Consider the following 26,046-nt stretch of genomic DNA (forward strand, 5'->3'; position numbering starts at 1 on the left):
CATTCTTAATTCCTCCTCACTAGTCTCAAGTGTCATGCTGGGAGCAGGTGCAGTAAACGAGTGTCTGAACACCTGTAGATAGCAAAGGCCTCACATCCCTACATAAAGATGACCATGAAGTGGAAAGTCTGTTACTTCCAGGAATCCGAACCCCAGTTTACTTAACCCCATGCCATCATTGTGAAGGATTTTCATTTTAAATATTTTTGACAATAATTAAAGACATTTTAAAAAAATTTTGCTCTGATTGTATGTGTGTAATTACCATTTTAGTCTGTTTTTACTCCATCTTTCGAAGCCAGCAGATGGGCCAAGCGGGGCTCCTATGCGTGCCCTGGCATACCTCTAGGCTCCACCCCCTTCCCACAGACACCTGCAGTATATACAGGACTTTTCCTGGCTGCCCTCTGTCATGTCTAACCTCAGTGACTGACCACTTGCATATAAATGTAATCAGAATGTTTCTCTCTCTTTTTGTCTTCTTCATGTACAGAAAAGTCCAATTGACATTCAGACAGAGAACAAGGAGACTCACAAGCTCTTGGCAGATAAATTTTTTATCTCCCAAAATCATCAATACAAAACAGAGTGACAAAGATCTTCACATTTTGCTCATCTCTTTGGTCACTTTCCTGCATTTAAATGCATTACTCTTCACTTATAATTTTGGTGTGAACCTCTCGGCTCTTCACCCGCAGCTTGTTGACCTGGGACTCGGCAATGTCGGCCCGCTCCTCAGCTTCCTCCAGCTCATGCTGGATCTTGCGGAACTTGGCCAGGTTGACGTTGGATTGTTCCTCCTGTGAATGGGAGCACATTTATGAGGGAAGAAAAAAGTTTGCATTTCTAGACTCTTGTGTCAGTGTGTCTTAGGTTTATTTTTGCTTAAAACTAATTTTCAAAGAAGGCTAAAGAAGTATGTATTTTTTTTTCTCCTATCGACTCCCCTTATGCTTCTCGAACTCACTGATAAACACAGGTAATGCTGTCTCTGAACTTCCGGAAAAACTGAAGCTACTGTAACTATGCCAGGCTCGCAGGCTTTGTTGTCATTGCTGTTAAGGCTTCTGAGGATGGACCAGAGCCAAGCAAGCAATCTCTATGACACCAAACTGAATCTAAATTACTGCCACTTGGGTTTTAAATTATCCCTCACTTAATAAAGTTCAGAAATTAAACATGTTTATTATTCTCTAAAGTAGTCTGAGTGGTCTCTGATTATGCTTGTAGATACAGCAATGAATTTGGAAAGGCCAGTTTTAATTTAGTCTCCAGTACCCATTCTCTTTTGAAACATCTCATTAAGAACCCTCGCAAAATGTGACATTCAAATTTAGAACATTTATGGAGCTTAGAATCACTTTAAATAGGGAGCTCGGAAAAGCCCCCGCATCTCCCTCTCCCAGAAGAAGAAAGTAGGAACTGGAGTGAGGGAGAAGCTAAGTGGTTTGCTAAGGGGGGGAGGGAAAGGGGAGGCGGGCGAGGTGCACTCATGGGCATATCTGTTCCTTCATCTTCCTTTACTGTCCCCCTCCCCCGCCTTTCTCTTCCTCTCAGAGCTAAGGGGTCAGGGGGTAAACAAAAGCCACCAGTGCACAGAGGACCTCATGTGCAATGTATGGGTTCATAGAGCCACAGAGAAGCAAGGGACCCTTGACTCCTTCGGATGAGTCAGAGAAGGGTAAATGTCATGACCCAAGCTGCCGTCACCTACTGGCTGAAACAACCCTGAGACCTGTGGCCTCCGTTACTATGAGACGTCTGCTGCTCACTGCATCTCTCCACTGCGTGGACAGCAACATCTTGCATTTAATGTAACTGATGTAGAATTCCTGTTTTGTTCTCACCCGGGTCGGTCGTCTGATCCCCTTAGGTTTCCATTTCAGTAACGCTCCCACCACCCACCTGGCAACCCACATCACAAATTGATGGATCTGAACTGGTTATCCCTGCTTTGCTTCCTTACATGTCCAGGAGAACCTGTTGGCAAATCCTACTCTGTCTCCGGAAGCAGCTCTGAATCTCATCACTTCTCTTTGTTTTATTTTTGCCCTAATGCAAGTCACTAACATACCTGAAAACTTTCCCAGCATGTCTTCCTATACTGACTTGGGTTTTCCACCCATCTTTTCTCTACATTGAGCAAGGATACTCTTTTAAAAACACAAAGCAGGCCACATTAAGTCCGGATGGGAACACCCCACCCCCGCCTTGTTTCCATGGCCTGGTTGTATTTATTTTAAGATGCAGGCTTCTTACCAAGGCCCAGAAGACCTTGTGACCTGCCTTCTGCCTGGGTCAGTAGACCCAGGTACCCCGTTCTCTTCCTCAACCTTTCTGTTTCTTGGACCAGACTCTTTACATTGCTCCTCCTCTTCTCTAGAATACTACGGGGGACTACTCTTTGGTTGGTTGAGTTTGATGTTTACAACTGGAATCAGGGCCTCAGAGGTGCCAAGTTCATGTTTTACTACTGAGCCACACCTCCCCTCCTCATTCTCCCCAGGATGTTTTTCTCTGGCTTATAAAGTGGCATCATCTCCTTAGACCCTTGCTAGGTCATTTCCCCTTGGTCCTTTCTTGTTTTTCTCATCTTTCCATTTCTTTCCATTAACTACTCTGGCCTCCTGGTGTCTGTGAGCAGGAGGCCACCCACTCGTGTCAGGGATTTGAAACTCACCGCTTCCTCGGCTTGTCTCTTGTAGGCTTTCACCTTTGATTGCAGTTTGTCCACGAGGTCCTGGAGCCTGAGAACGTTCTTGCGGTCTTCCTCAGTCTGAAAGATGTTACAGTGTTAAGGTTCTTGAGAGTATCACCTCATTTTTCTGTACCTGCGGTTTTTAATGTCTTGAAGACAGGGGCAGGAACCCAGCGAGGCCCGGCCTTCCCTTACCTGGTACGTGAGCTCCTTCACTCTTCTCTCGTGTTTGCGCAGACCCTTGATTGCTTCAACATTGCGCTTCTGTTCGTTTTCAACTTCTCCTTCAAGTTCACGGACCTGAACAGAAAAATGGATTTAAATGAATTTTTTTTTATATTTGTTGTTTTATTTTGTAATGAGTGTTGTTTGCCTATATGTGTACATACACCGCAGAGGTCAGAAGTGGGCATCAGCTGCCCTGGAATTGGAGTTACAGACAGTTGTAGTCACTATGTGGGTACTGGGAACTGATCCTGGGCCCTAGGCATGAGCAGCAAGTGTTCTTGATCACTGAGCCATCTCTCCAGCCCCCAAAGGCAGATTTTAAAAAATGTTTTCTATTATCTAAATGGTCAGTGGGTGTCTGCTTATTCAAGTAGCCTGCTGTTTTATTTGCAGTCATTGATGTCTTAGTCAAAGTGCCCCAAGCTAAACTGTCAGGCAAGGGGCTTATCCGCCCTTGACCTCAGAATGCCTTACAATGCCTAGCAGTCTTAGGTATTGGAAGTCATATTTTGGAGTAGAAAGAGAAGAATACATGTTGACCAGGAAACTCACCCTAGCCTCCAGTTTCTGGATCTGCTTCTTGCCGCCCTTCAGTGCCAGCTGCTCAGCCTCATCTAGACGGTGCTGCAGGTCCTTCACCGTCTGCTCCAGGTTCTTCTTCATCCGCTCCAGGTGGGCGCTGGTGTCCTGCTCCTTCTTCAGCTCCTCCGCCATCATGGCCGCCTGGTGAGTGATAAAACAGAGTCGGGTAAGGGCTGACAGGGCCCAGCGGGATTCAGGTTCTTCACCTTCGTCTTTCCCTCTGCTCACATCAGTGATAGCCTTCTTGGCCTTCTCTTCTGCGTTGCGGGCTTCCTGGACGATGTCCTCCATCTCTCCCTGGATTTGGGAAATGTCTGTCTCCAGCTTCTTCTTGGTGTTGATGAGGCTGGTGTTCTGGTTAAAATACCAAATGCAGAAATGTTAAATACTGAAGGACAAAGTTAGAATACCTGATGTCCAAATGAACTTCTAAACTAATTTTTGACTAGCATTCCCTCAGAGGTTTCATAAATTAACTAAGTTAATACCATATTTTAAAAAGACAGTCAATTCTGGATATCATAGATCAGATAAATGAAAATGTTACTACTTCAAAGTTAAACATGTTAAACCTAGTTCTTCATAAAATATTTTAAATAAGTTTCTGAATAGTGCTAAGATATGAGCAAGAATTTCCCCTTCACACTTGTATACCCACCTGGGTGTGGAGGAGCTGCACCCGCTCACTGGCATCCAGCAGCTCCTGTTCTGCAATCTTCCTGCTCCTCTCTGTCTGCTCCAGCGTGGCCCGCAGCTCCTCGATCTCAGCCTGCAGCAGGTTGGCTCTGCGCTCAACCATGGCCAGCTGCTCCTTCAGGTCCTCCTGGCCCCGGAGAGCATCGTCCAGGTGCAGCTGGGTGTCCTGTACAATATACAATCAATGAGACACCGCGTCCTCAGGTCAAGTCACCCCTCACCTGGCACCATCTCTTGGTGCCGCCTACCTTGAGGATGCCTTGTGTGTTCCTGTAGTTTCTCAGGGCCTCGGCAGCCATGCGGTTGGAGTGGTTCAGCTGGATTTCCATCTCATTGAGGTCGCCCTCCATCTTCTTCTTGATCCTGATGGCGTCGTTCCTGCTCCTGATCTCTGCGTCCAGCGTGCTCTGCATGGACTCCACGACTCTAATGTGGTTTCTCTTCAGCTGGTCGATCTCCTCGTCCTTCTCGGCAATCTTCCTGTCGATCTCAGACTTGACTTGGTTCAGTTCCAGCTGGATGCGCAGGATCTTTCCCTCTTCGTGCTCCAGAGATGCCTTAAGGACAGTGAGAGGCGACATCAGCAGGAGAATGGAAGTGTGCAGTGTCCCAGGAAAATTAAACTAAGCTTTCTCACTAGTTCCTGTCTGTGTGCTACCATCATAAGCCTTATATACATCTTTGCTTAGTTGCTATGGTAACATCTGATGTATGTAATTGTTGTTTTTATAGACTTTTATCTCCCTAGCCAGATGAATCCCCTTAAGTGAGGACCCTTCTCTTATTCATCTTTGTTTGTTGTCTGTTTCTACCATAGGTCTTAATATGTACTCATGGTGCTTAGATTCCTGTTCATTCTTTATCTTCATCCTCAGTGGAGAGAATAAAGAATAATCTTTCATTTCTTGATTGATTCACCAGTTCTTGCAACCATAGAGCCTAACCCCTCTTATAATTGTTACAAAATGTACAATAGAATGTCTACCTCTGCTTCCTCTAAAGCGGCCTGAAGCTCAGATTTTTCCTGCTCAATTTGCTTCTTTATTTTTTCCAGTTCATGGATACGCTTCCCTCCTTCTGCAATCTGCTCCGTGAGGTCAGAAATCTCCTCTGTCAGGGAAAAAGCATACAGAAATGTATAGAGATGGGAAGCATTCGTTCAAGCCTCTTGGTAAAGAAAACGAGGGATGCACTCACGCTGCAAATTCTTATTTTCCCGTTTCAAGGTTTCGAGATGATCTAAAGATTCCTCATAAGCATTCTTAATCTTGAACAGCTCTGTGCTGAGAGAGCGGGACTCCTTTTGAGAGGCTTCAAGCTCAGCGTGGGTTTCCTCATACTTCTGTTTCCATTCTGCCAGAATCTGAAGAGCAAGGAATGAGAAAACATGCAGCAGATAAAGTTTGATGGGGTAGAAGGTAGAAGACATGTGTTCTAGAAACTTAGTTTGATCCACGTGATCCTGGATTGAAAAGCAATTCTGAAGGAGAAGAGCTAGCAAAGCTCATGGGTAGTCTCTCACACAATCTCTGCCAATGGACAAGGACATACTGAGCTAAAGGAGGTGCTCAAGTGTCTTGGAAGGCTGATCACGTTAAAGACTGTAGAAGGATCGGGAAGCAGACCTTGTCAAAGTTTCGCTGCTTCTTGTCCAGGGCAGCGCAGGCCGCGTTGGTCCTCTCTACATCAATCATGAGGTCCTCCACCTCGTTCTGCAGCCTCTGCTTCGTCTTCTCCAGGGAAGCACACTTGGCGTTCACGGCTTCCACGTGCTCCTCAGCATCCTGCAGACGCTGAGCCAGCTTCTTCCTGAGAAGTGAAAATGGAGAATAGATGGGAGTGGTTATGAGTGGAACGATTTCAGAACAGCAGCAAGTAAGGGTTTCCATGGCCAGACTTCCTCAGTCGGTGAAGCTTGCCCTGTCCAGCGGGGTCCATGGGAACTCACTGCTACTCTCCTGCCACCAGCTGCTAAGGACAACCAAATTTCATCAGCGTTACACTTTGTGGAACCTGAGCCAAGACTTCACACATCTTCTTTTTTTTTTTTTGGAGAGCTTAGAATTTACCTGGGATTGCTGTCGGTTATGTCTGTGACTCCATTGAGTTTTAATGTTCAGAGGGTAGAGCCTGCATCTTGCTAGTCTTTGTGTTATCAGAGGCTGGCACACATGTTAAGTACTCAACTGCTGGCTACGTTGAATTCAACACCCTTGATTTGGTCTGCATAATTGTATATCTTCTTTTTTGCCAGCTTTTTGCTAATCCATCAATTAAAAACTTTCCCAAAATCAATATAAATGTAGCTGTAAGAGTTTGTTTCAAAATCACCATTAAGTATCTACCAAAACATTAATTTCATCAGGATATAGATTGTACACTATTCAGAGAATGGACATCTGACAGCATCTTAAACTGACTGTAGAGTAAGGTTCTTTCCTAACTAGGTTCTTTCTCACAGAAATTCAGCCTTGAATGTTTGAATTGCATTGACTATTTATTCCTTTATAAAACAGAGTGTTTTCTCCCTTATTGCAGCATCTCTGTGCCCCACATTTGGTCTTAACCACAGATTTCTATTTCCTCCTACATGGTATTTTTGCATATAGAGAGAAAGAGCTACAATCAATATGGATTATTTTTCTCTTTGCACCCATACCTCTAGGTGAATTATTCCATCAGTGGTTGGGAGAGAGAGGAAAAGCACACTAGGGTATGTAATTACCTGAATATGTTATTATAATAATTCTATCTGCACCAGTGTAGACAGAATGAGGTCAAAAGTTCCCCCTTTGAAAAATAACTGTTCAGCTTCCTCTTGCCTTGCACCTTTTCTCCTTCTGCCATCCTTTCCACGGACTCCCTAAGCATTTGTATTTCTTGTTTGGATTGTTGTTCGTAGGTATATGCTGCCATTTTAGCCAAGTCAAGCACGTACTTGGCCTCCTCCAGCTCCTCCGTGCGCTGGATGGCGTCCGTCTCGTATTTTGTCCTCCACTGGGCCACCTCGCTGTTGGCCTTGGACATGGCCCTCTGCAGCTCAGCCTTGGCCTCCTGCTCCTCCTCATACTGTTCCCGCAGCAGGTCACAGTCGTGGCGGGAGGACTGAAGAGCGTGAGCCAGGGCACTCTTGGCCTGAAAAGTAAGAGGTCAGTGATTTCATTTTTTTGTGTTCAAACGTGTTTCTTCTCTAAGCCTTTAAAGGCCATCAGGAAGAAGGAAAACACATGCATGCACGCACACACTGTACATATAAAAACACAAACAGCCAAAGAACTACAAGAACAATGATAGCCATGACAGCGAGGATCCGTCTGGCTCACCTTTATCTCCTCTTCCAGCTGCCTCTTCAGCTCCTCAATCTGTTGTGTGAACGCCTGTTTGCCCCTGGAGAGCTGGGACACTAGTGAGTCCTTCTCATCTAGCTGGCGTGAATATTCGCCTGGAAAGACCAAGGTCCAGAAAACTTAGCCTGACTCTAGACATTAAAATTCTAAAATAAAAACAGGAGCAGAGAAAGGGCATCGAGTCTCTAATGAGGTGAGAGGTGTAAGTTTTATGAAAGCCCCGACATCCACGTCACTACTGATGAGCGAATCTATGTCTAATGAGAATATGGGGAACTTTGAGTCAAACTCTCAGTTTATGACAATCAACCAAGAAGGCTTTTAGAAGATGTTTAAGATCTGATCACAGTTGAAAGAGGTGAAGGTGCATGTAGGAAAAAAATGCACAGTGAACATTCACGGCCCCTAGATGCTTTCTGCCTAAGGAGACATGGTGCTGAAAAGTCACCTGAAACAACTGAGTACATGGTACCGGGGTGGGGGGGGGTGGGTCTGAGGAATGGGAATCTTCAAATTGTTGACCCTGTAAGCAGAACGGATGTGCAGAAGAAACTCTGGGAAGTATCTTCACGTTATGAACCAGCAAGCGTCGTTATGCCCCTAGAATAAGTTGGTTCTGAACTATGAACAGCTTCCAAACTGAGTCGGGAGGGAAGCCTGTCAGTGCCCTCTGTGAAAATTAGCCATTTGCAAGTCTTTCCTGTTTTAAAATGTATTAAGAAGCATTTACTCTTTAAAGTCAGACCGCTGGTAAGAAAGAAAACGTGCGCTGAAGAGGGAAAATTGCAGGGAGCATCCTCACCTGAGACTCGCTTTAATTTACACCAAACATCCTGCCACCTTAATAACAATAACACAGTCTTTGAGTCTCACGAGAGGCACAGCATTAGAATGATGTCGCAAGAGTGGTTCCCTGACCCTATCGGCTGCTTGTAACTGTGATAGCCCATGTGACTCATGAAACAACTTTCATCTTGTTAGCTCTATTGAGGAAGATAAAATTCCAGTAGGAAGTTGGTCAAATCAGTAAGCAGTATACATGCAGAGATTTCTCGATCTGGCTGGTTCTCTTTTGCTCACTGACCTGTGTTCATCCCCAGAAATTCATACTTGGACAAAGTACCTCATTATTTCCATGGTGTGTCATCTTCAGATTGGGGATAACACTATGCAGGTGGATGTGGAAAATTAATGACAGTCGGCTTGTGGCAGAACTTTTGAAAAGCGAGGAGTTACTGTGGGGATACACTTTGCACTTGATTAATTCTGTTCATTTTATTTTGAGATCAGGTTTTGATATGTAGCCTAGTCGAGCCTGGAGCTCACAGGGTATGTCAGATTGACTTTAAACTGAGCATCTTTCTACTTCAACTCCCTGGGGCACAACTACGGGTACATGCCTAAATGTCCAACTCATATTTGATAACTTATTGATTACCACCAAACCTGCTATATGATATCCAGAAGCAAAAGCAACTGTACCAACAACCAATCTGCCTACCTACCCACCTATCTACTGAACAACCTTTCTTCTGTACAAGAGCGAGCTTACGCCACTGATCAATAATGAGATGCCTCCAAGGAACGTAATATATGATCTCAAGTAATTCAGTACAGTGGTCAGCAAATTGAAAATGCAAGGCAAGTTTGTGGTTCCAGGGAAAGAGCCTACCTGACTCTGTCTGCAGACGCCCTCTCTGGGCCGTCAGCTCGTTGATCAGGCGTTGCTGTTCCTCCTCCTTGGTCTTCAGCTCACTCACTTGGTCTTCCAGTGTGCGGCACATCTTTTCAAGGTTCCCCTGCATTCAGAGAGTTGGGGAGGCACTCAAGCAAGTCCTCGTACCAAAGGAATGCGTAAGTGATTCAGGCATCGCTGTTGATTTGAGAATAAACTGGCATGCAGCGATGTAATAATGAGCCTCGGGTGCCATGGGAAGGATAACAAGACAATGTCCTGAGCACACTGCTTCTGCATTGTTCCGTGAACCCAGTGCCTTCTCTACGTTCTTAACTGTGGTGTAAGATAATGATGTCCGATTGAGCTCATTGCATGATTGTGAGAAGCAAATTTTGTTTGACCCTAAAGTACAAATGAAAAGTTCATGACTGACATACAACATTTTAAAACCTCAAAATGTATAACTGGATAGTTGTGGGTTTTTTTTTAAGCTGGAAAAGCTCAGATTTTGCTTTATATTTTGGGAATGGCTATTTTAATTTAGGGTGAGCATGCCAGGCTTACGTCCCATTTTCCAAGTCCCAACCTGTGATTACCCTCCTTCTGCCAGGCCACACCTATCCTACAGAACGGATATTTATAGCAGGTTTGTACCTTGGATTTGGAAATAACCTCCATGTTACTAGCAAGGTCGTCGATCTCCATCTTCATCTCGCTCTTCTCCTTCTCCAGCTTCTGCTTGACCCGCTGCAGGTTGTCAATCTGCTCCCCAAGCTCAGCCACACTGTCAGCGTGCTTCTTCCTCAGGGTAGCTGCTGTGGCTTCATGCTGCAGGGTGGCCTCCTCCAGGTCCCTGCGCATCTTCTGGAACTCAGCCTCTCTCTTCTTGTTCATCTCGATCTGGGCAGAAGTGGCCCCGCCAGCTTCCTCCAGCCTCTCGCTGATCTCCTCCAGTTCCCGGGAGAGGTCAGAGCGCTGCTTCTCTGCTTTGGCCCTGGAGGCCCTCTCTGCCTCGATTTCCTCCTCCAGCTCCTCAATGCGGGCCTGGGGGTGGCAGGAAGAACAGACTCAGCTTCTTGGGTCAGTCATGCTTTTCCTGATGAGTTAGACTGATGGAAGCCATTGGCTTACCTGCAGCTCCTTGATCTTCTTCTGCAGCTGCATGCCGAGGGCCTGCTCATCTTCAATCTTGCTCTGCAGATTGCTCATCTCAAACTCTTTCCTATAGGGAAAGTCCTTGTGTCCGTCATAGAGCCATTAACTGTCATCCCCTCCCCCCGCCCCGGGACATTTATCTTTCCTGCTTACTTTTTAAGCTTTTCATCCAGCTGTTGTTTATCATTTTCTACATCCATTGTGGATTCTTGGGCCAATTTGAGGTCTCCCTCCAGCTTCCTCTTTGCCCTTTCCAGATCCATCCGGATTTTCTTTTCTTGTTCCAGAGAGCCTTCAAGCTAAAAGTTAACAATTCATGAATGTGGTTCCAAGAATAGCACAATGTTTGCCCCCAGGTTAAACTTGGTGACATTAATTCCTAGCGTATCAGATGTTCTCTGGCAGTTTTGGGATTTAGGAAGATCTTCCTCCTCAGTACCTGTCGCTGTGCTGTGTGCTTAGACTTAAGAGTCAGTGTCTCACGGGTGAAATGTGCTAGTGTGTGTGCCGTGACTACTAGTGACACATCTTGGTCCCTCTATCTCCCACCGAATCCATTGTGAGCAGAATTTCCCACATATGACGGGCAGTCCAGGGATGTTTCCACACCATCACCTTGGCTACTGTGCCCTGTATTCACCCATTTCCAATAGGTTCCCTGTTAAATATCAGATCAACATGTACAACCAGCTTACCATCCATACCCATATGTAGTACTCTCTTGCCCCTCTGAGCATGAGGCCTGTGGACACTTTGTTGTGCTTTCTGTCTACACACAGATCTTCCTTGTGTTCTTGACGCCACAAGGGTTACTAGTTCAGCTAAAGACTGTGGTGTTCATCAATGTCTCGATGAATAAATCCTCAGTGCCTTTGGTTCTTCTCACTAATATCATCTGTTATTCACAGTCACTTGTCTCTATTGATTACCTTGGGTGTGCATCTTGGTCTCCAAACCAGCAATTATGTTCTAAAGTTCTTATGTGGGGATGAGCTTTGTTAATGTCACTATATCATGAGGAGACAAGCTTATGCTTGCTTAATTATAAAAACCTTTAAAACGCTTGTATGGTATTGGACTCACATCATCCACTTGCTGCTCAAGCTTGATTTTGGCTTTGGTCAGGGTGTTGACTTTGTCCTCCTCTGCCTGCAGGTCATCCAGGGTCTGCTGGTGGGCCTCTTGGAGGGCCTTCTTCTCCTTGGTCAGCTTGGCAATGGTTTCATCCAGGCCCGCCATCTCCTCCGTGAGGTTTTTCACCTTAGGAAGCAAACATGTTTTGCATTACATGTTATCTTTTGAACATATTTGCACTTATGTTTTACTTCATAATCTAAGAGTCATAAATTTTTCATGTATCTATCTCATACCTTGTTCTCTGTGGCATGCTTCTCTTTTTCCACTTTGGCCAGGGTCAGCTCAAGGTCGTCGATGTCTTTCTTCAGCTCTGAGCACTCGTCCTCCAGCTTCCTCTTCTTGGCTGTCAGCTCGGCATTGATCTCCTCCTCGTCCTCGGCTCTCTCGGTGACCTCTTTGATTTTGGCCTCCAGCTGGATTTTGGTTTTGATCAGCTGGTCGCATCTTTCTTCTGCATCGGCCAAGCTGTCTGCTTCCTAAGGGGAGACAATAGACATTTTTAGCTTTAAGTTACCTGGAGCTTTTAGATTTTATTAATATTTTGAAAGCAAGCAAGAAAATTATGTTAGAAGGCATCAGCTTTCTTTTAATTAGCTTTCTACCACTGAGCAAAACTGACTGAGCACTGACTATGGACTTGAATATTAAGAAAGAAATGTAAGACATGGTTCCTGGCCTGGTGAAACTATGATACCATTGTTTTGCTATAACATGTTTAATGCGTAAAATTTCAAATTGGCTTTCTTTGTTTAATGTACATCAAAATAAAGAACTGAGACTCAAGATCTTTTTATAGGACAGTGGACATCAAAAATGGACTTAGAAGGAAAGAGTGTCCTCCAATGACAATGGAGCTTGTATCTTTTAAAATGGGTGGAAGACTTGCCTTTAATTCCAGCACTAAGGAGATAGAAACAGGTGGATCTTTGTGAATTTGAGGCCAGCCTGGTCTACTAAATTCTATTAGTAGAATTCTTTCAGGTAGACTATTCTTTCAGGTAGACTATTCTACCTATTCTTTCAGGTAGACTAAATTTTCTTTTAAAAAAATTGTGTAGAAAGTATTTAGAAGACTGTAGGTTAAAAATTTGGGCTATTAGTTTGGGGTTGATACATTACTATTACAAGGTCTTCTCACTATTCACTAATAATATTGTTCTTTTCACTTGTCAATCAGTAGAATTGTGGGAAAGCAAATATCCCCTTACTTCCCATCCTCAGTCTGCTAGGAAAATCAATTAAAAGAAAGAAAAAAAATGGTTTGTTTTTCCTTTTGGGCAACTGAGAATCCTACTGCACTGATTTGCAGTAATGTTGTGTGTGGAATGTTCTGGAACACTTTAAAGAGATCTCAATTTAAAAGACCAGTAGCCAGTCACTTCATTGTGTGGAATTCTGGGCATTTTCTTGCTCATCACTAAGCAGAGATTTTAGCATCAGGGCAGGCTTCGAGAGACTCACAGACTGAACTTGGAGCTGCAGGTCATTTTTCTCTTGCATCAGAGCTACCATCTTCTCTTCCAGTTCCTTCCTTTTGGCCTCTGCCTTGGCAAGGTTTTCTTTAGTTTTTTCAAATTCTTCCTTCATGTTGGCCATCTCCTTCTCGGTCTCCGCGCTCTTCAGGAGAGGCTTGATCTTGAAATACAGCTTCATCCAAGGCCAGTGCTTCACATTCATGAAGGCACGGACATTGTACTGGATGCAGAAGATGGACTCTCTATGATAGGAACAGAAACATTTGAAGTTGAGTTCTAATGGGAATCAGAACAAAAGGGACTAGAACAATGAACTTCAGATGTTTTCCTTATCCATACCTTCTCTCCACCATCTTCTGGTACTCTACTCTTGCCAAGTACCCTCTGCACATGGCCTGGGTACGGGTAATCAGCTGGGCCAACTTTTCATCTCTCATCTCCTCTAGGAGCCCCAGAAGACCAGCTTTGAAGAAGACCTGTGTGCAAGCAATGTTGCAGATCAGAAACTCCACACTGAGTTCAAAGCGACAGGAAGATATGAGGCTGGATTTTGAGAGGATTACCTTGGTGTGACCAAACTTATACTGAGTGTGGTCAATGTCGATGGAGCCAAGGAGCTTCTCAGAAGCCTTCTTGCTGTCGATGAATTGTCCCTCAGGGATGGCACTTGCGTTTAACACCTTGTATCTGTTTAAACCAAGTAAATAAATGATATAGTTGTTGATACCAAACAAATCTCCCTACCTTAGAAACACCATTGCTGTTGGGTAGTCTAACAGGAAAAACAAAAAAGGAAACCATATTACCCTTAATCTATTCTTTGAATAGTCAAGGGACATCACAGTGTGTCCCTAAATTACTTGAGGGTGTTATTTTTCTATTTGTTAAAAGAAAAAATCAATAGCAAAAACCTTTAAACAATTCACAGTGAAAAAATATCCAACCTCTGCTTGAAGTCTGCGTAGAGGATCCTGCTGGGGAAGCCCTTCCTACAGATGCGGATGCCTTCCAGCACACCGTTACACCTCAGCTGGTGCAGGACCAGTTCGTGCTCCATGGCACCTGGAAAAACCCACATATATTTCATGGTCTAGTCTCTTAAACAAATGTGCTGGGACTTGTCTTGGTAAATACCAGAAGTATCTTACCAGGAGTCTTAGTTTCATTAGGGATGATGCACCGCACAAAGTGGGGGTGGGTGCTCCTCAGGTTGGTCATCAACTTGTTCAGATTCTCCTGTGGAGTCATAGAATATCTTCTGTACTCTCTGTTGTTTCAGAGCTCATATTTACAGACACAATGACCATGGGCCACCGCTTTGGTTCAGTTCTACTGAACAGTATCCAGGCTTGAATTTTCCAGAGCCGTGTCTAGAATCTCTAAGTTTGCACACCATGTTTGCACACCAGGAGCATGTTTTCCTATTAGCTATTTAGCTGCCTGATCAGTGTTGATGAATTTCCTGGCATATTGTATATTTTTATCACGGCACTGTAAACATACAAAGGTGCTAAATCCATACATGGAACAATGTGGCATCCATGCATGGAGCATGTACTGAGATTTTTGGTCTGGGTTTGCTCCTAATCCAATTTGCCTCCAGATTTCGTCCTTGACTTTCACAAGCCACCACACAGCTGCATCATCCTACTCGTTCCCTGGGAAGTGTCCACTCAATGCCTCCTTCTTGGAATTGACAAAAACTGACAGTTATATTACTGAGTATCAGAAGTTCATCAACTTTTAGAGAGAGTCTTTCAGAATAACAAGAACGTCCATTTTTAAGATGTAATTAAGAGCTGCGTTTGCCAACTGAATTTTCCTTAATGACTTTCTTTTAAAAAATATTATATCTGATTTCTTCCCTAATATATTCCCTTATATTTTATATTCCCCTGTATTTCTTATATTCTTTTTCTCATATTCTGACTTAGATTTCTTACAGTCTATATTTCTTATATTCTGACTCACTCTTCGATTCCTGCCACTGTTCACCTGTCTTCCACTTCAAATCTACTCAGTTGAGGCCTCTTAGCATATACTTAGGAACCTAAATCATTTGGAAGCTCCCAGAAGCTGAAGCAAACCTCATGATATATGCAGTCCTCTCCCACTGGAGAGTTCTGAATTCCAATTGACCTCATTGCCAACTTCCCAAATTGAGTTTTTCCATCTGATGTTTCTGTAATCCACTCCTGACTCTTACCTTATTTATGGAGGCATTTCTTCAAAGCTATTCTGATCCTCCCTTAAACTCAGGTATACCACTATCAGCTGACCCACCCCCACCCCACCTACATCAGCCACATCCGGTTCCAGAGCTTTTGAAACAGTATTCTTCTCCCCTCCCCCCCCCCCCCCCCCCGCCCGTCTACAGCAGCATAAAATCTAACAGCCTAAACTCATTTAGAGAGAAAATGAAGTTTTTACCCTGAAGAGGGCTGACACGGTCTGGAAAGAAGAACCCTTCTTCTTGGCTCCTTTCTTTCCACCGCCACCACCGGACTCTGAGAGGGCAAGGAAAGCACAGTGGTCAGTCAGAAGCCAGGCTTCTCTGCTTAGAATTTCCACATTAAATAAAGATAGTTGATTGATGACCACCTGCTTCAGCAGCTGCCGCTGCCCCAGAGAAGAGGTAAGCCAGAGTTTTCATTGAAGACTTCTGGTACAGCCCCACCACGGTCTCATTCAGGGGGTCCTTGTTCTTGTCCAGCCAGCCTGCGATGTTGTAGTCCACGGTGCCCGCATAGTGCACCAGCGAGAAGTGAGCTTCAACCTTGCCTTTGGCAGGCTTGGGCTTCTGGAAGTTGTTGGACTTTCCTAGGTGCTGTTCATACAGCTTGTTCTTGAAGGAGGTGTCTGTCGCCTTGGGGAACATGCACTCCTCTTCCAGGATGGAGAAGATGCCCATGGGCTAGAAGAATAAATACAGAAATAAATGCCCCGTGAAATCTGCTCACAAACGTGACAGACGACTTGAATGGCTGAATTCAGTCTTTAGTTCCACAGAGCTAATGAAAACTCATTTGTTTGGTGGAGGTCACTGACTTAATGAGGGTCTTAGTTATGACAAATAATGGCTATGATTTTCTGGATTTTGTATCTTTACCCCAAAAGTCTTGGAGCAGAACTTCTCACAATGTGACTTCCTAACTAGCCGCACTAGAGTTACTTGCAGTGCAGACACCACGGTTCATTTAGCATCTGCTGTGAAGTATTCATGGGGGTGAAAACAGGGGACACTGTTTTAAGGGCTTGGGGTGGGTTTGGCATAGCTAGAGTTTGGAAGCCTTGGTCGACAGCATCAGAAATTTGTACTTCAGAGGTCAATAATAGTGAATCCAAGGATGCCAGAGAAGTAAATAAAAATATTTAGTAAGGGCTAAACTTTTATACTTAAGGATAGCTTTTGGTCTTAAGGCTTTGATTGTAATCTCTGGGTAGTCATAAACTGTGGACCCTGTAGAACATAGTCTGTCTCAAAAGAGGGGACAGCAAGAATGGGGGAGCCTGAAGCTGGGGGATGGGCGTTGTGGAGTACTGTCTTCTGGAACTGAGACAGCTTACCACTGTCCTCATGAACTCGGCAGCTGTGGCTACCTGCCCAACACCTGCACGGGATGCGGACTGCCCGTCTTTCACCTAGGAATGCAAGGTCTCCCTAGGCCCTGCCCTGCCCTGAGGAGCTGCATTTAGTCAGTGGTAGCTGGAGAAGGAGGGGCTCTATTCTGTGGTGACACCACTGGTAAGTTGCCCATGATGTGGTAGCAATCTCCTTCCCCATGCTCAATGGATCCAAAAAAAAAAAAAAAAATTAGGAGACTGACTTGTTGAGGGGGAGTCCAAAGTTGGTGTGTGTGGCGGGGAGCAATATGTGTCTGTAAAGTTGTCAGAGAATGGACATTTTTTAAAGGAAAACATTTTGTCTCATTTTACCAGCGTACTCCCCTCATTTCATTCATAGGTAGTAATCTTTGGCCACCACACACGCCAAGATTTTACTGTTTTTCGTTTCCACATCACACAGCTGTGATCTGGAAAGGGCGCACGAACCTTCTCGATGAGCTCGATGCAAGCGGCCAGGTCCATGCCGAAGTCGATGAACTCCCACTCGATGCCTTCCTTCTTGTACTCCTCCTGCTCCAGCACGAACATGTGGTGGTTGAAGAACTGCTGCAGCTTCTCGTTGGTGAAGTTGATGCACAGCTGCTCCAGGCTGTTGAACTAAGCAAGTGGAGAAGCAAATGAGCGGTTGATTTCTAATGAAAGCCTCTCTGGGTTCTCCTCAGCGGGGCAGGCTAACTGCTCTCTGAGGATGGTGGGAGTTTTCTACCACTTGTTGCAAACCCCCTCACTCAACTTTCATCAACTTATCAATAGACTCATAGAAAAACGTTCTCAAATATGATTTCAGAAGGAGACCGGTTACAAATACAACGGGTAGATAAAGAGCCAGTCACTTTGACTGGATTGCATAGCGTTCTTTCTTAGGCAGAAATATTTGAGTTTATTTGGTTGCTGTTTCCATTCACTGTACCTGGTCATTGCAGAAGTTACCTTAGTGTCAAGACATATTTTGTCTCCCTAATTAAGCAGATAGGAATCTCAAAGCCTGTGTTCATTTGCCATCACCTTTCCTGGTGCCAGTTTGATGCTATTATTTATTAATCATCTTCTCTATCATTTATTGATCGCTGATTGTAAATTGGGGATTAAACTCGGGGCTTTAAATACACCAGTGTTGTAACTGACAGAAAGCTCCGCAAGAGGCTGTCACATAAACTGATATGTCCTTCGTGAGACCGTGCAATGACCAGGCACACGCTATTCCTGCTACCACACAGTGAGGCAATGACTCAGCTGGAGTTTGACTCCAAATTTCACACCCTTCCTCAGATTTCCAGTCCTCTTGTGTGAATCAGTTTATAATGTAGTCATTTTTCATAGGCATTCCCTTCATGACTACAGGACAAGACTTGCACATTTCTCTGCTGTTACAAGGTTTCTGCCAACTTACATCAAAGATCTCAAAGCCAGCGATGTCCAAGACCCCAATGAAGTACTGCCTGGGCTGCTTGGTGTCCAGCTGCTGGTTGATGCGGGTGACCATCCACAGGAACATCTTCTCATAGACGGCTTTGGCGAGGGCACCCACAGAGTTGTACACCTTTAGAGACAGAATAGTTCTCGTTGGTATCGTTAATGGCATCAAGGAGGTTTTGGGGTGTGTGTGTGTGTGTGTGTGTGTTTCACAGAGGACATGCATTCACCTGCTGCACTGTCTGGCCTTTGGTGACGTACTCATTGCCGACCTTGACCCTGGGGTAGCACAGAGCTTTCAGCAGGTCAGCAGAGTTCAGATTCTGGAGATAGGCAGCCTTGTCAGCAACTGCGGAAATATAATTCAGAGTCCCAACATTACCTTCTCTGGGCCTCATAATACACAGTGACCAAGTGTTGAGTAGATTTTTTTGTATACTCTATGTGGGGATAAATTTTTGTGTGCCCACTAGAAGTTCAGTTACAAGGGAGACATGAGTTTGAACTATATTTCCTCTGTAAACCCATAGAGAGAATTTAGTTTGGTTTTGGTACCTTCAGTGCCATCTGGCTCAGCTTGCTCCTCTCGTTGCTTCTGCTTGAATTTCATGTTCCCATAATGCATCACGGCCCCTGTGAGCTTATAAATGGAGACTCTTTCATCAGAAGTGAAGCCCAGAATATCGATGGCACTCTAAGAGGAGCCAAGAGAGGAAAAATGTAAGGGCAGAAGACACAACTTACTTGGAAGAATTTAGAATTTACCCTAACTAGGCCATCGCTGCTATGTTCATACATAACGTGTGACTTACGTCTGTGGCCATCAGCTCTTCTTGGTCATCAATGCTGGGCACTGTGATCTCCCCCTGACTGACAAAGGCGTAGTCATACGGGTTGGTGGTGATCAGGAGCATTTCTGGGTACACAGGATTCAGGGTACCTGGTTAGTATTAGAAAATGCTAATAAAAACACTAACATCCGTTTATGAATTTAAGGTTCTTACCAATTAGATCTGGCTTCTTGTTAGACATGATCTGATAGAAGATGTGGTAGCTCCTTTCAGCTTTTAGCTGGAAAGTGACTCTAGACTTCTCCAGAAGATCTGTCATAGATAATCAACACCAAATAAGAAGAGAGTTATCATGTGTCTTAGGTTGGTTTCAGAACTTGAGACCATCAGCTAAGTCTTAGGAGCCCTGGAGACTGTAGCTCGATGGTCATGAGGTCTCACATGCTGAATCTCTACAAACACTGAGTTTTCTCTTAACACCTCTAGAACGAAGGTAAAATGTACTTGCCTAAAGGAATGCTCATTTCTCATAGAGAAGAACCTTGACTTTTGGAATATGATTTAATACTGGAGCTTCCACGAGTCTCCTGGCATTCTACTATAGGAGCTACTAAGGGAAAAAGTCACCGAGGCTCAGGAATGGAAGAATCACATACCTTGAACCCGTGGGCAAGTCAAACGCCCCCGGGTTACTTTGTTCTTTGAGTATTTTGCAAGTGTTCTGAGCCAGGATATTTCAAATGAGTCCAAGAACGCCTGGCAGTTCCTACAGACTCGTTAGCTCATGCCTGGGTGGGTAAAGGCGCACTGCGGGCTTTGCCTAAGGCTGGCACTCGCTGCAAGCCTATTTGGCAGCAGAGGTGTTTTCTGGGCTCCTTGCTAAGCAGGAGCTGCAGAGTGTTCCTCCAAACCCTCATTTGTTATTCTTGGATTCTAGTTAGAAGGTCCAGTTACTCACATGTTTCAATATCAGCAGAAGCCAGTTTCCCTGTGGTGCCGAAGTGGATCCTGATGAATTTACCCTTGGAAGGGAAAAAGGGGATGTTAGCGTCAAAGACTGATGCACTAGAGAGGAACGGACGCAGTGCTTCCGATAAGGTTTCTTCTGAAGTCAGACTCACAAAGCGGGAGGAGTTGTCATTCCTCACGGTCTTGGCGTTGCCAAAGGCCTCCAGCAGGGGGTTGGCGCTGATGATTTGATCTTCCAGGGTCCCCTGCAAGGGAAAGATCAGTTCTCACATCTCAGGGCTTTCTTGCCTGAGACAGACAGCAGAGCCTACACTCTGACTGGGACAATCAGACCCACCTGCATTTTGCCAGAAGTCGCCTCCTCCTTCTTCTTCTCCCCAGTGACTGCAATTGTCGCAAAGTACTGGATGACACGCTTCGTGTTCACAGTCTTCCCGGCACCAGATTCTCCACTGTTCAATAAAGACCAATATGTGGAAAATTAAGCTTTGTGGCCGATGAAACTATGTCTGCCGACAGTATTTGCCCCCTCGGGTGTCTGTCTTTACATCTCTGTCACAGTCCTCCAGGTTAGGTCTTTTCGCCCTACAGATAACTCATATTACTTCCCTTAGTTTATGCTGACAAGAAGGGGAATTCATTTATTATTCATTTATTCATTCATTCACCCAGCTTGGGTCCTTAAAATGTTCCAGGTTCTTTGCAAGGGTGCTGAGACCTGTTCTTGAGGAGGTCACCCAGCAGCCCCTCCACAGCTATGTAGCGAACAAAGGGATGAGTAAGAAGCCCCAGTGCTGTGTGTTTTCCTTGGCTGCCTGAGACTGGAAATCAGTTAGATCTCACAGGTGGGTGCTGGAAGTTCTCTAGGGGGGCCTCAAATGACTTGGCTAGTGCTCCCCTCCCAAAGCTGTACCTTCTTAGGCTGTATGCTGCTCTCTGCACTGGACTGAGTTCTGGCCAAGCTCCAAGAGGGAATCTGACATTCCCTACTTTTGGGATTGCCACGTGACACAAGGCTATACCGGCCAGCAAGATGAACTGCAGCTCTGCTGTTTTACATCTGGACTCAATCTGCTTTCTACGGTGACTCTGAACCAGTGCCTAGATCCTCACTAATTGTGTCGTTTCTTTTAGCATTCACTAATTTTCTCTTTGGATTTTGTCATTTTCCCAGGGAGGGGGAAAAAACCAGAAAGTTTCAGAATAGAAATACATACGTGATCAAAATAGACTGATTCTCCCGATCTAGAAGAAAAACAGTGTAGTCAGCACATACATTAGTCACAAAAATTTTTCTTGAGTCTCTACGTGTCACGTTTTTCATGGAAGCTTTTTTTTTTTTTTACTGTATTATTGGGATTTACTCTCTGGTTTTTCAAGTCAAGAAAGAAACCCATAAGATGCTGTCATAGCTACATCACGGCAGGAAGAGCTCCCTATTGACTTCATATAAAGGATAATATGCTCCAAAGTCAAACACACGCATCCACCCCCGTCTGTAGATTTCAACGGCACACTTCCCACTGATAAACAACCACTGCTAGAAATGCATAATGTGTCCTGGTTTTACAAGTTAGAATGATGCCAATCAGCCAAGGTTAAGATTTCATTTCTAAATGGGTGAATTAACCTCACAAAGAAAAAATTTCTTGTCCTGTGGGCTCAGACTGCAAACCTCTGATTGACCTTCCTCAAATTGTTAAGGAATGATCATGTAGACATCTCAAAGTGGTTCTCAAAGGGAAATCCTTTGTGGGTGAAAGCCTCTAGTTGTAAAATATCTAGGTACCCCACACACCATCTTTACTAAGCAGAAGTCACCAACAAGAACGCACTCAGGTGACTTTAAAAATGACTGCTCTTTCAAAAGTGTCCAGTACAAGGAGTAAGAAACGGAGGCAGTGAGGGAGTGGATGACGTGGTTTGCACTTCTCTCCAAGCAACATTTTCCCCATTAGTTGAACACACAAAGTAGAGCAGACTTCCCCAAGCAAGGAGATTGTGAGACCCTGAGTGGCCTGAGAAAGATGCAAGCTCTGCTGGGGTCGTGGGGGGAGAGGGAGAAGCAACTGAGCTGAGTTTAGCTCCTGGCTGACAGTGTCTACCCTTCTCTGTGGTCAAAAACCGCTTCCGTGAGCAATGAGAACGTCATGAACAATCACGAACAACTGTTTCTTTCCAAAGGTCCTTGGGGCTCTAACATCATTGGACTATAGGATTTCATATCACAATTGCTATGAAAGCCCTGTGAGCCACTCACCTGTCAGCATGAACTGGTAGGCATTGTCAGAGATGGAGAAGATGTGGGGCGGGGCCTCCTGGCGCTTTTTGCCTCGGTAGGCCGCCACCACCTCTGCGTTGTACACTGGCAGCCACTTGTAGGGGTTGACAGTGACGCAGAAGAGGCCCGAGTAGGTCTGCATCAAAAAGAGGGACATAATTATTGGGTGGGACATTCATTAGCTACTATTTTTTTTTTTTTTTTGAAAACCATACTAGTTACTCTCTGGAACGAAAGGCCATGAGGGATACTCACGTAGATCATCCAGGCTGCATAACGCTCTTTGAGGTTGTACAGCACGGCGGGCTCGTGCAGGTGGGTCATCATGGCCATGTCCTCGATCTTGTCGTACTTGGGAGGGTTCATGGGGAAGACCTGATCATCTTTTACTGTTACAGTCTGTCCATAAATAAGAGATTTTAGGTTAGGAACTAAGTGTTAATCAAACTAGCCCAGCGGTGTAATGTCACTTGCAGCACCGGATGGTTTTACTCACAGCTCCTGCTTCGGTCTTGGCTGTCACCTTGCCCCCTTCCCTGCTCTGCACTGTGGCTTTCACAAAAGACTCCTTAGGGTCCACCACAAACACGGATGACTTGGCATCGAAAGGCTTGTTCTGAGCCTCGATTCGCTCCTTTTCAGACTTTCGGAGGTAAGGAGCAGCCTCCCCGAAAACGGCCATCTCGGCGTCGGAACTCATGGCTGCGGGCTATAGGTGGGCAGCCCAGTGAGAGAACCTGCCTGGCAGAGGAACAATGGTAGAAATTTAAAAACTGGGCTATTAGAATCACATGCAATTTTTTTTTTATTCCCTGACAGTTGGGTGAATGCATTGCCCCAGATCTAACCACCTCCCTGGCTGGCCGTGGTTGAAATGTCAGGCTGCCTGTTCCTTGCCAGTGCTGACAAGTACTTAATCACGCAGTTAGAGGTGGTTGTTAGCTGCTCGCCTACTGTGAGAGATGGCAGGGCTGCTTCCTGTGCCTCGTTTGTTATGTATATTAACCTTTAGAAGCTGCCTGCCATTGGCTCCTACAAAACACCAAGTAAAGAAGACGCTAAAATGTTCTCTGGCCCCTTGTACTTTCTTTCCTTCCCACTGGAATTTCAGCGCTGTGCATCATGGAGTCCTCCTCTTTCTGGCATCCTTCACACCTCTGAGAACACATGCTGGATGCTGAGAAGGGCTCCGAGCTGGCTGCCTTGGCAAAATCAGGATCAGCTAAAGTTTTAGGAACTCCCTTGTATGTGAAATCTTGGTTTTTATTTCCCTTACAGACTCAGCAATGACAAAGATTACACACTAGAAGAGAAATCAGAAATGTGAAGAGCTTGGTTTGGCATCGTGTATGTCAAAAACGACATTTTCTTGCAGGCCACTAATCCTATCCCTGCATCAGAATTTTGACACATTTCGCTATGTTTTCTTGCTCTTTTATTCGTATTCCTTTAAATACTTCCCCCAACTTTTTTCTTTCAAACCTACTTCTTGTCATTTATGAACCCTGCCAACAGTCTTCATATAGAATCTGTATTCTAATTTCAAAAGATACCTTTCGTGGGAAAGTGCCTTTGGGTAAACTCTTCCCCATTTCTCCATTCAAACCGCAATAACTGGTATAGCAAAATTAAAGTGCTTTGTCTCGCTGAAACCTTTTTCTCACCACTTCACTTTTACATGACTGGTTATGAGGCATTACACAGACTTATGCTTTGGTAAGGTAAGGGTTGATATGTTCTACCTACCCATGTGGACACCATCTCACAGTTCTTATTAATTAGTGCTAAAAGCTGGAGCCTAGGATGCTTACGCTCCTCCTTTGAAATGAGTAGACTGTGTTGCATCGCATGCTGTCATCACTTACAAGACAAACTACGGAACTGGACAGAGAAAAACCTCATGCACAAAACCCCCAAGACTCTGAGGAAGCCACTCAGACACTGCAAAGGGTCTGGATTAATGAGACCTAGTTTCCTAAGCCCCCTCGGAGATTTGCAGTAGAAAGCATGGTCAGCCATGACATTGAAATGCTTTTCCTTTTCCAACCCCAAGAGACACTTTCCAAATACCAAAGAAGATTCCTCACACTCCAGAAGAAATTAAAAGGGAAAAAAAGGCCTTACCTTGAGCGATGCAACCTCGACGGTGGGTCAGGACTGTAAGTAAAGAAAGCAAATGCCTTCTGAGTCAATGCTAGTGACTCCCAATCAGTGCACAGTTCTTATGTGAGGAACCCAGGGAATGACTGGGAAGACCACAACATCTAATTACAATTGCTACAGACTAAGTTGGTGCTTCTCTGGAAGGCCTGCCAGGGCCAGCAGGAGCCAGGATGTGTGGCATGCACGCTAGCAGCCAGGCATCCCTTCCCGTCCACACAGAGCCCTGTCCTCACACACTCTTACCTTGAGGCTTTATGAGGAAAGACAAGTCATTCTCATACCAAGGGTACTTTTATAGGATCAAATTTGGAAAACACGTAACCTCCTCCTCTTTCTTAAAACATATTTGGCAAAACGTGGTTTTGGCAAGGAAGGTCTCCAAGCCTAATTCCCTTCATATTAAAGATGTTTGGATATAATTAGAAAGATTTCCTCTCACATTGGGTGAAGTATATGAACCAATCTCCTATAAATAATTTGAGTCGTTGGTGATAGGAAAATGATCCGCCCTTGGAATAATGGAAGGTGTTGTTTTAAAGACTGCTGAGTTCTGGAATCCCTGGACTTTGTTGCCTGGAGCTCTTGTGTTTCACTGAGTGCCCTGTGGGAAGGCTCTCAGCTGCCCGCACAATTGCAATACTATACCACAGAGGAAACTTTCTCTGGCTTACCGAGTGTCGCTGAAACACTGCTACTTCCTTTCAAGAAGACAGGATTGTTTGTTTGTTTGTTTGTTTTACAATCCATTGTCCTTTTTGAAGGATGCTTCAAAGCTTAATTTCAAAATCTGGTTGATGAAGAAGAGCCAAAGAGACAGCTGCTTTTGTTTCCCTGCGGTCAGTTACCTCTGACTCATTGTCAAGTCATCCCCTTCCCACTTGAGAGAGACCTATCCCCAACCTGCTGCCTAGCCACACACCCAGTCTCTCATTGAGAAAAGAGAAATCAAGTTGCCTGTGAAACCCTGCTTCCTCTATGAAGTGGACGTATTGAACAAATACTAAAAACCAGAAATATTTGTCTCCTCATGCCAACGAGTTTGCCTTCCCCAGCAGCCACCTTGGTGCATATTTGCAAGCAACACCTGAACATTGTTCCCTGTTTTAATGCTTGTTTGCTTTGCTGTCTGAGTAGCCTTGCATTTCTCTCATAGCTAATGTTGCATGACTGAGACTAAGCCCCCAGGGTCTTGTTTTGCACCCAGCTCTATTCCACTGATGAGGTAAAACAAGCCGCCATGTGAAAGTAGATACCCAGAGATGCAGGTTGGGATGGTCATATGATTTTATTACTGCAAGGGACTGTGCGATCTGCATTTCTCATTTTTCAAACAAAGCAACCAAGTTCAAAGAATAGAGGAGAGTCCCACAAGTCACACCGCAGTTTAGACTTGGGCAATTGATGTGAGCTCAGCACACCCGCTGGTGACACTCTTCTGTCTAGAGCAGATTCATGGAAGGCACCAAGAAGGGGTTTGAAGGGCAGCGCAACCATCCACCAGGAACTTTCCTAGACAACTATTAGCTACTTTGCTCCATCAGGTACATCACTTTGCTTCTTATATATCTGTCTCTTTATTGGGTACCTGTGAAGTGCGACTAGCAGTTCTCAGAGCAAACATTGTCATAATTCTACGAATAGGATTTGATGGGAATTTTAAGATGGACTTTGGATCTACTCTGAAAAATCTTTCCAGGGAGGAGAAAGCAAGGCCGTGTTTTGTTGTTGTTGTTACTACCAAGTTATAAGATACTTAAACAATGATGGGTAAAGTGGAGGGGGTGGATGAAAGATAGGCCAATACAG

The 26,046-nt window shown here is 44.8% G+C and overlaps 1 protein-coding gene across 1 annotated transcript; it reads right to left on the reverse strand.

Annotated features, from left to right (window-relative positions):
* Positions 1-539: 539 nt before the first annotated feature.
* LOC125409203 (myosin-1) lies at positions 540-24,370 on the reverse strand. The gene is made up of 39 exons (XM_087910511.1): positions 24,202-24,370; positions 22,574-22,818; positions 22,333-22,476; positions 22,057-22,213; positions 21,014-21,041; positions 20,134-20,248; positions 19,949-20,041; positions 19,786-19,849; positions 19,041-19,139; positions 18,849-18,952; positions 18,592-18,730; positions 18,267-18,385; positions 18,014-18,163; positions 17,050-17,220; positions 15,598-15,910; positions 15,427-15,503; positions 14,145-14,232; positions 13,941-14,058; positions 13,560-13,683; positions 13,336-13,472; positions 12,983-13,238; positions 11,755-11,997; positions 11,468-11,644; positions 10,538-10,683; positions 10,361-10,451; positions 9,884-10,273; positions 9,224-9,350; positions 7,528-7,646; positions 7,143-7,339; positions 5,830-6,013; positions 5,402-5,567; positions 5,190-5,314; positions 4,453-4,761; positions 4,167-4,370; positions 3,737-3,862; positions 3,479-3,649; positions 2,894-2,998; positions 2,681-2,776; positions 540-800 (listed from the first exon to the last, which is right to left on the reverse strand). Exons 2-39 carry the CDS (start codon positions 22,775-22,777, stop codon positions 648-650), a joined length of 5,829 nt encoding a protein of 1,942 aa, XP_087766637.1. The 5' UTR covers positions 22,778-22,818; positions 24,202-24,370; the 3' UTR covers positions 540-647.
* Positions 24,371-26,046: the final 1,676 nt, after the last annotated feature.

This window comes from Myodes glareolus, chromosome 9 (genome assembly GCF_982192425.1).
Source record: "Myodes glareolus chromosome 9, mMyoGla1.1, whole genome shotgun sequence".
Taxonomy (NCBI): Eukaryota; Metazoa; Chordata; class Mammalia; order Rodentia; family Cricetidae; genus Myodes; species Myodes glareolus.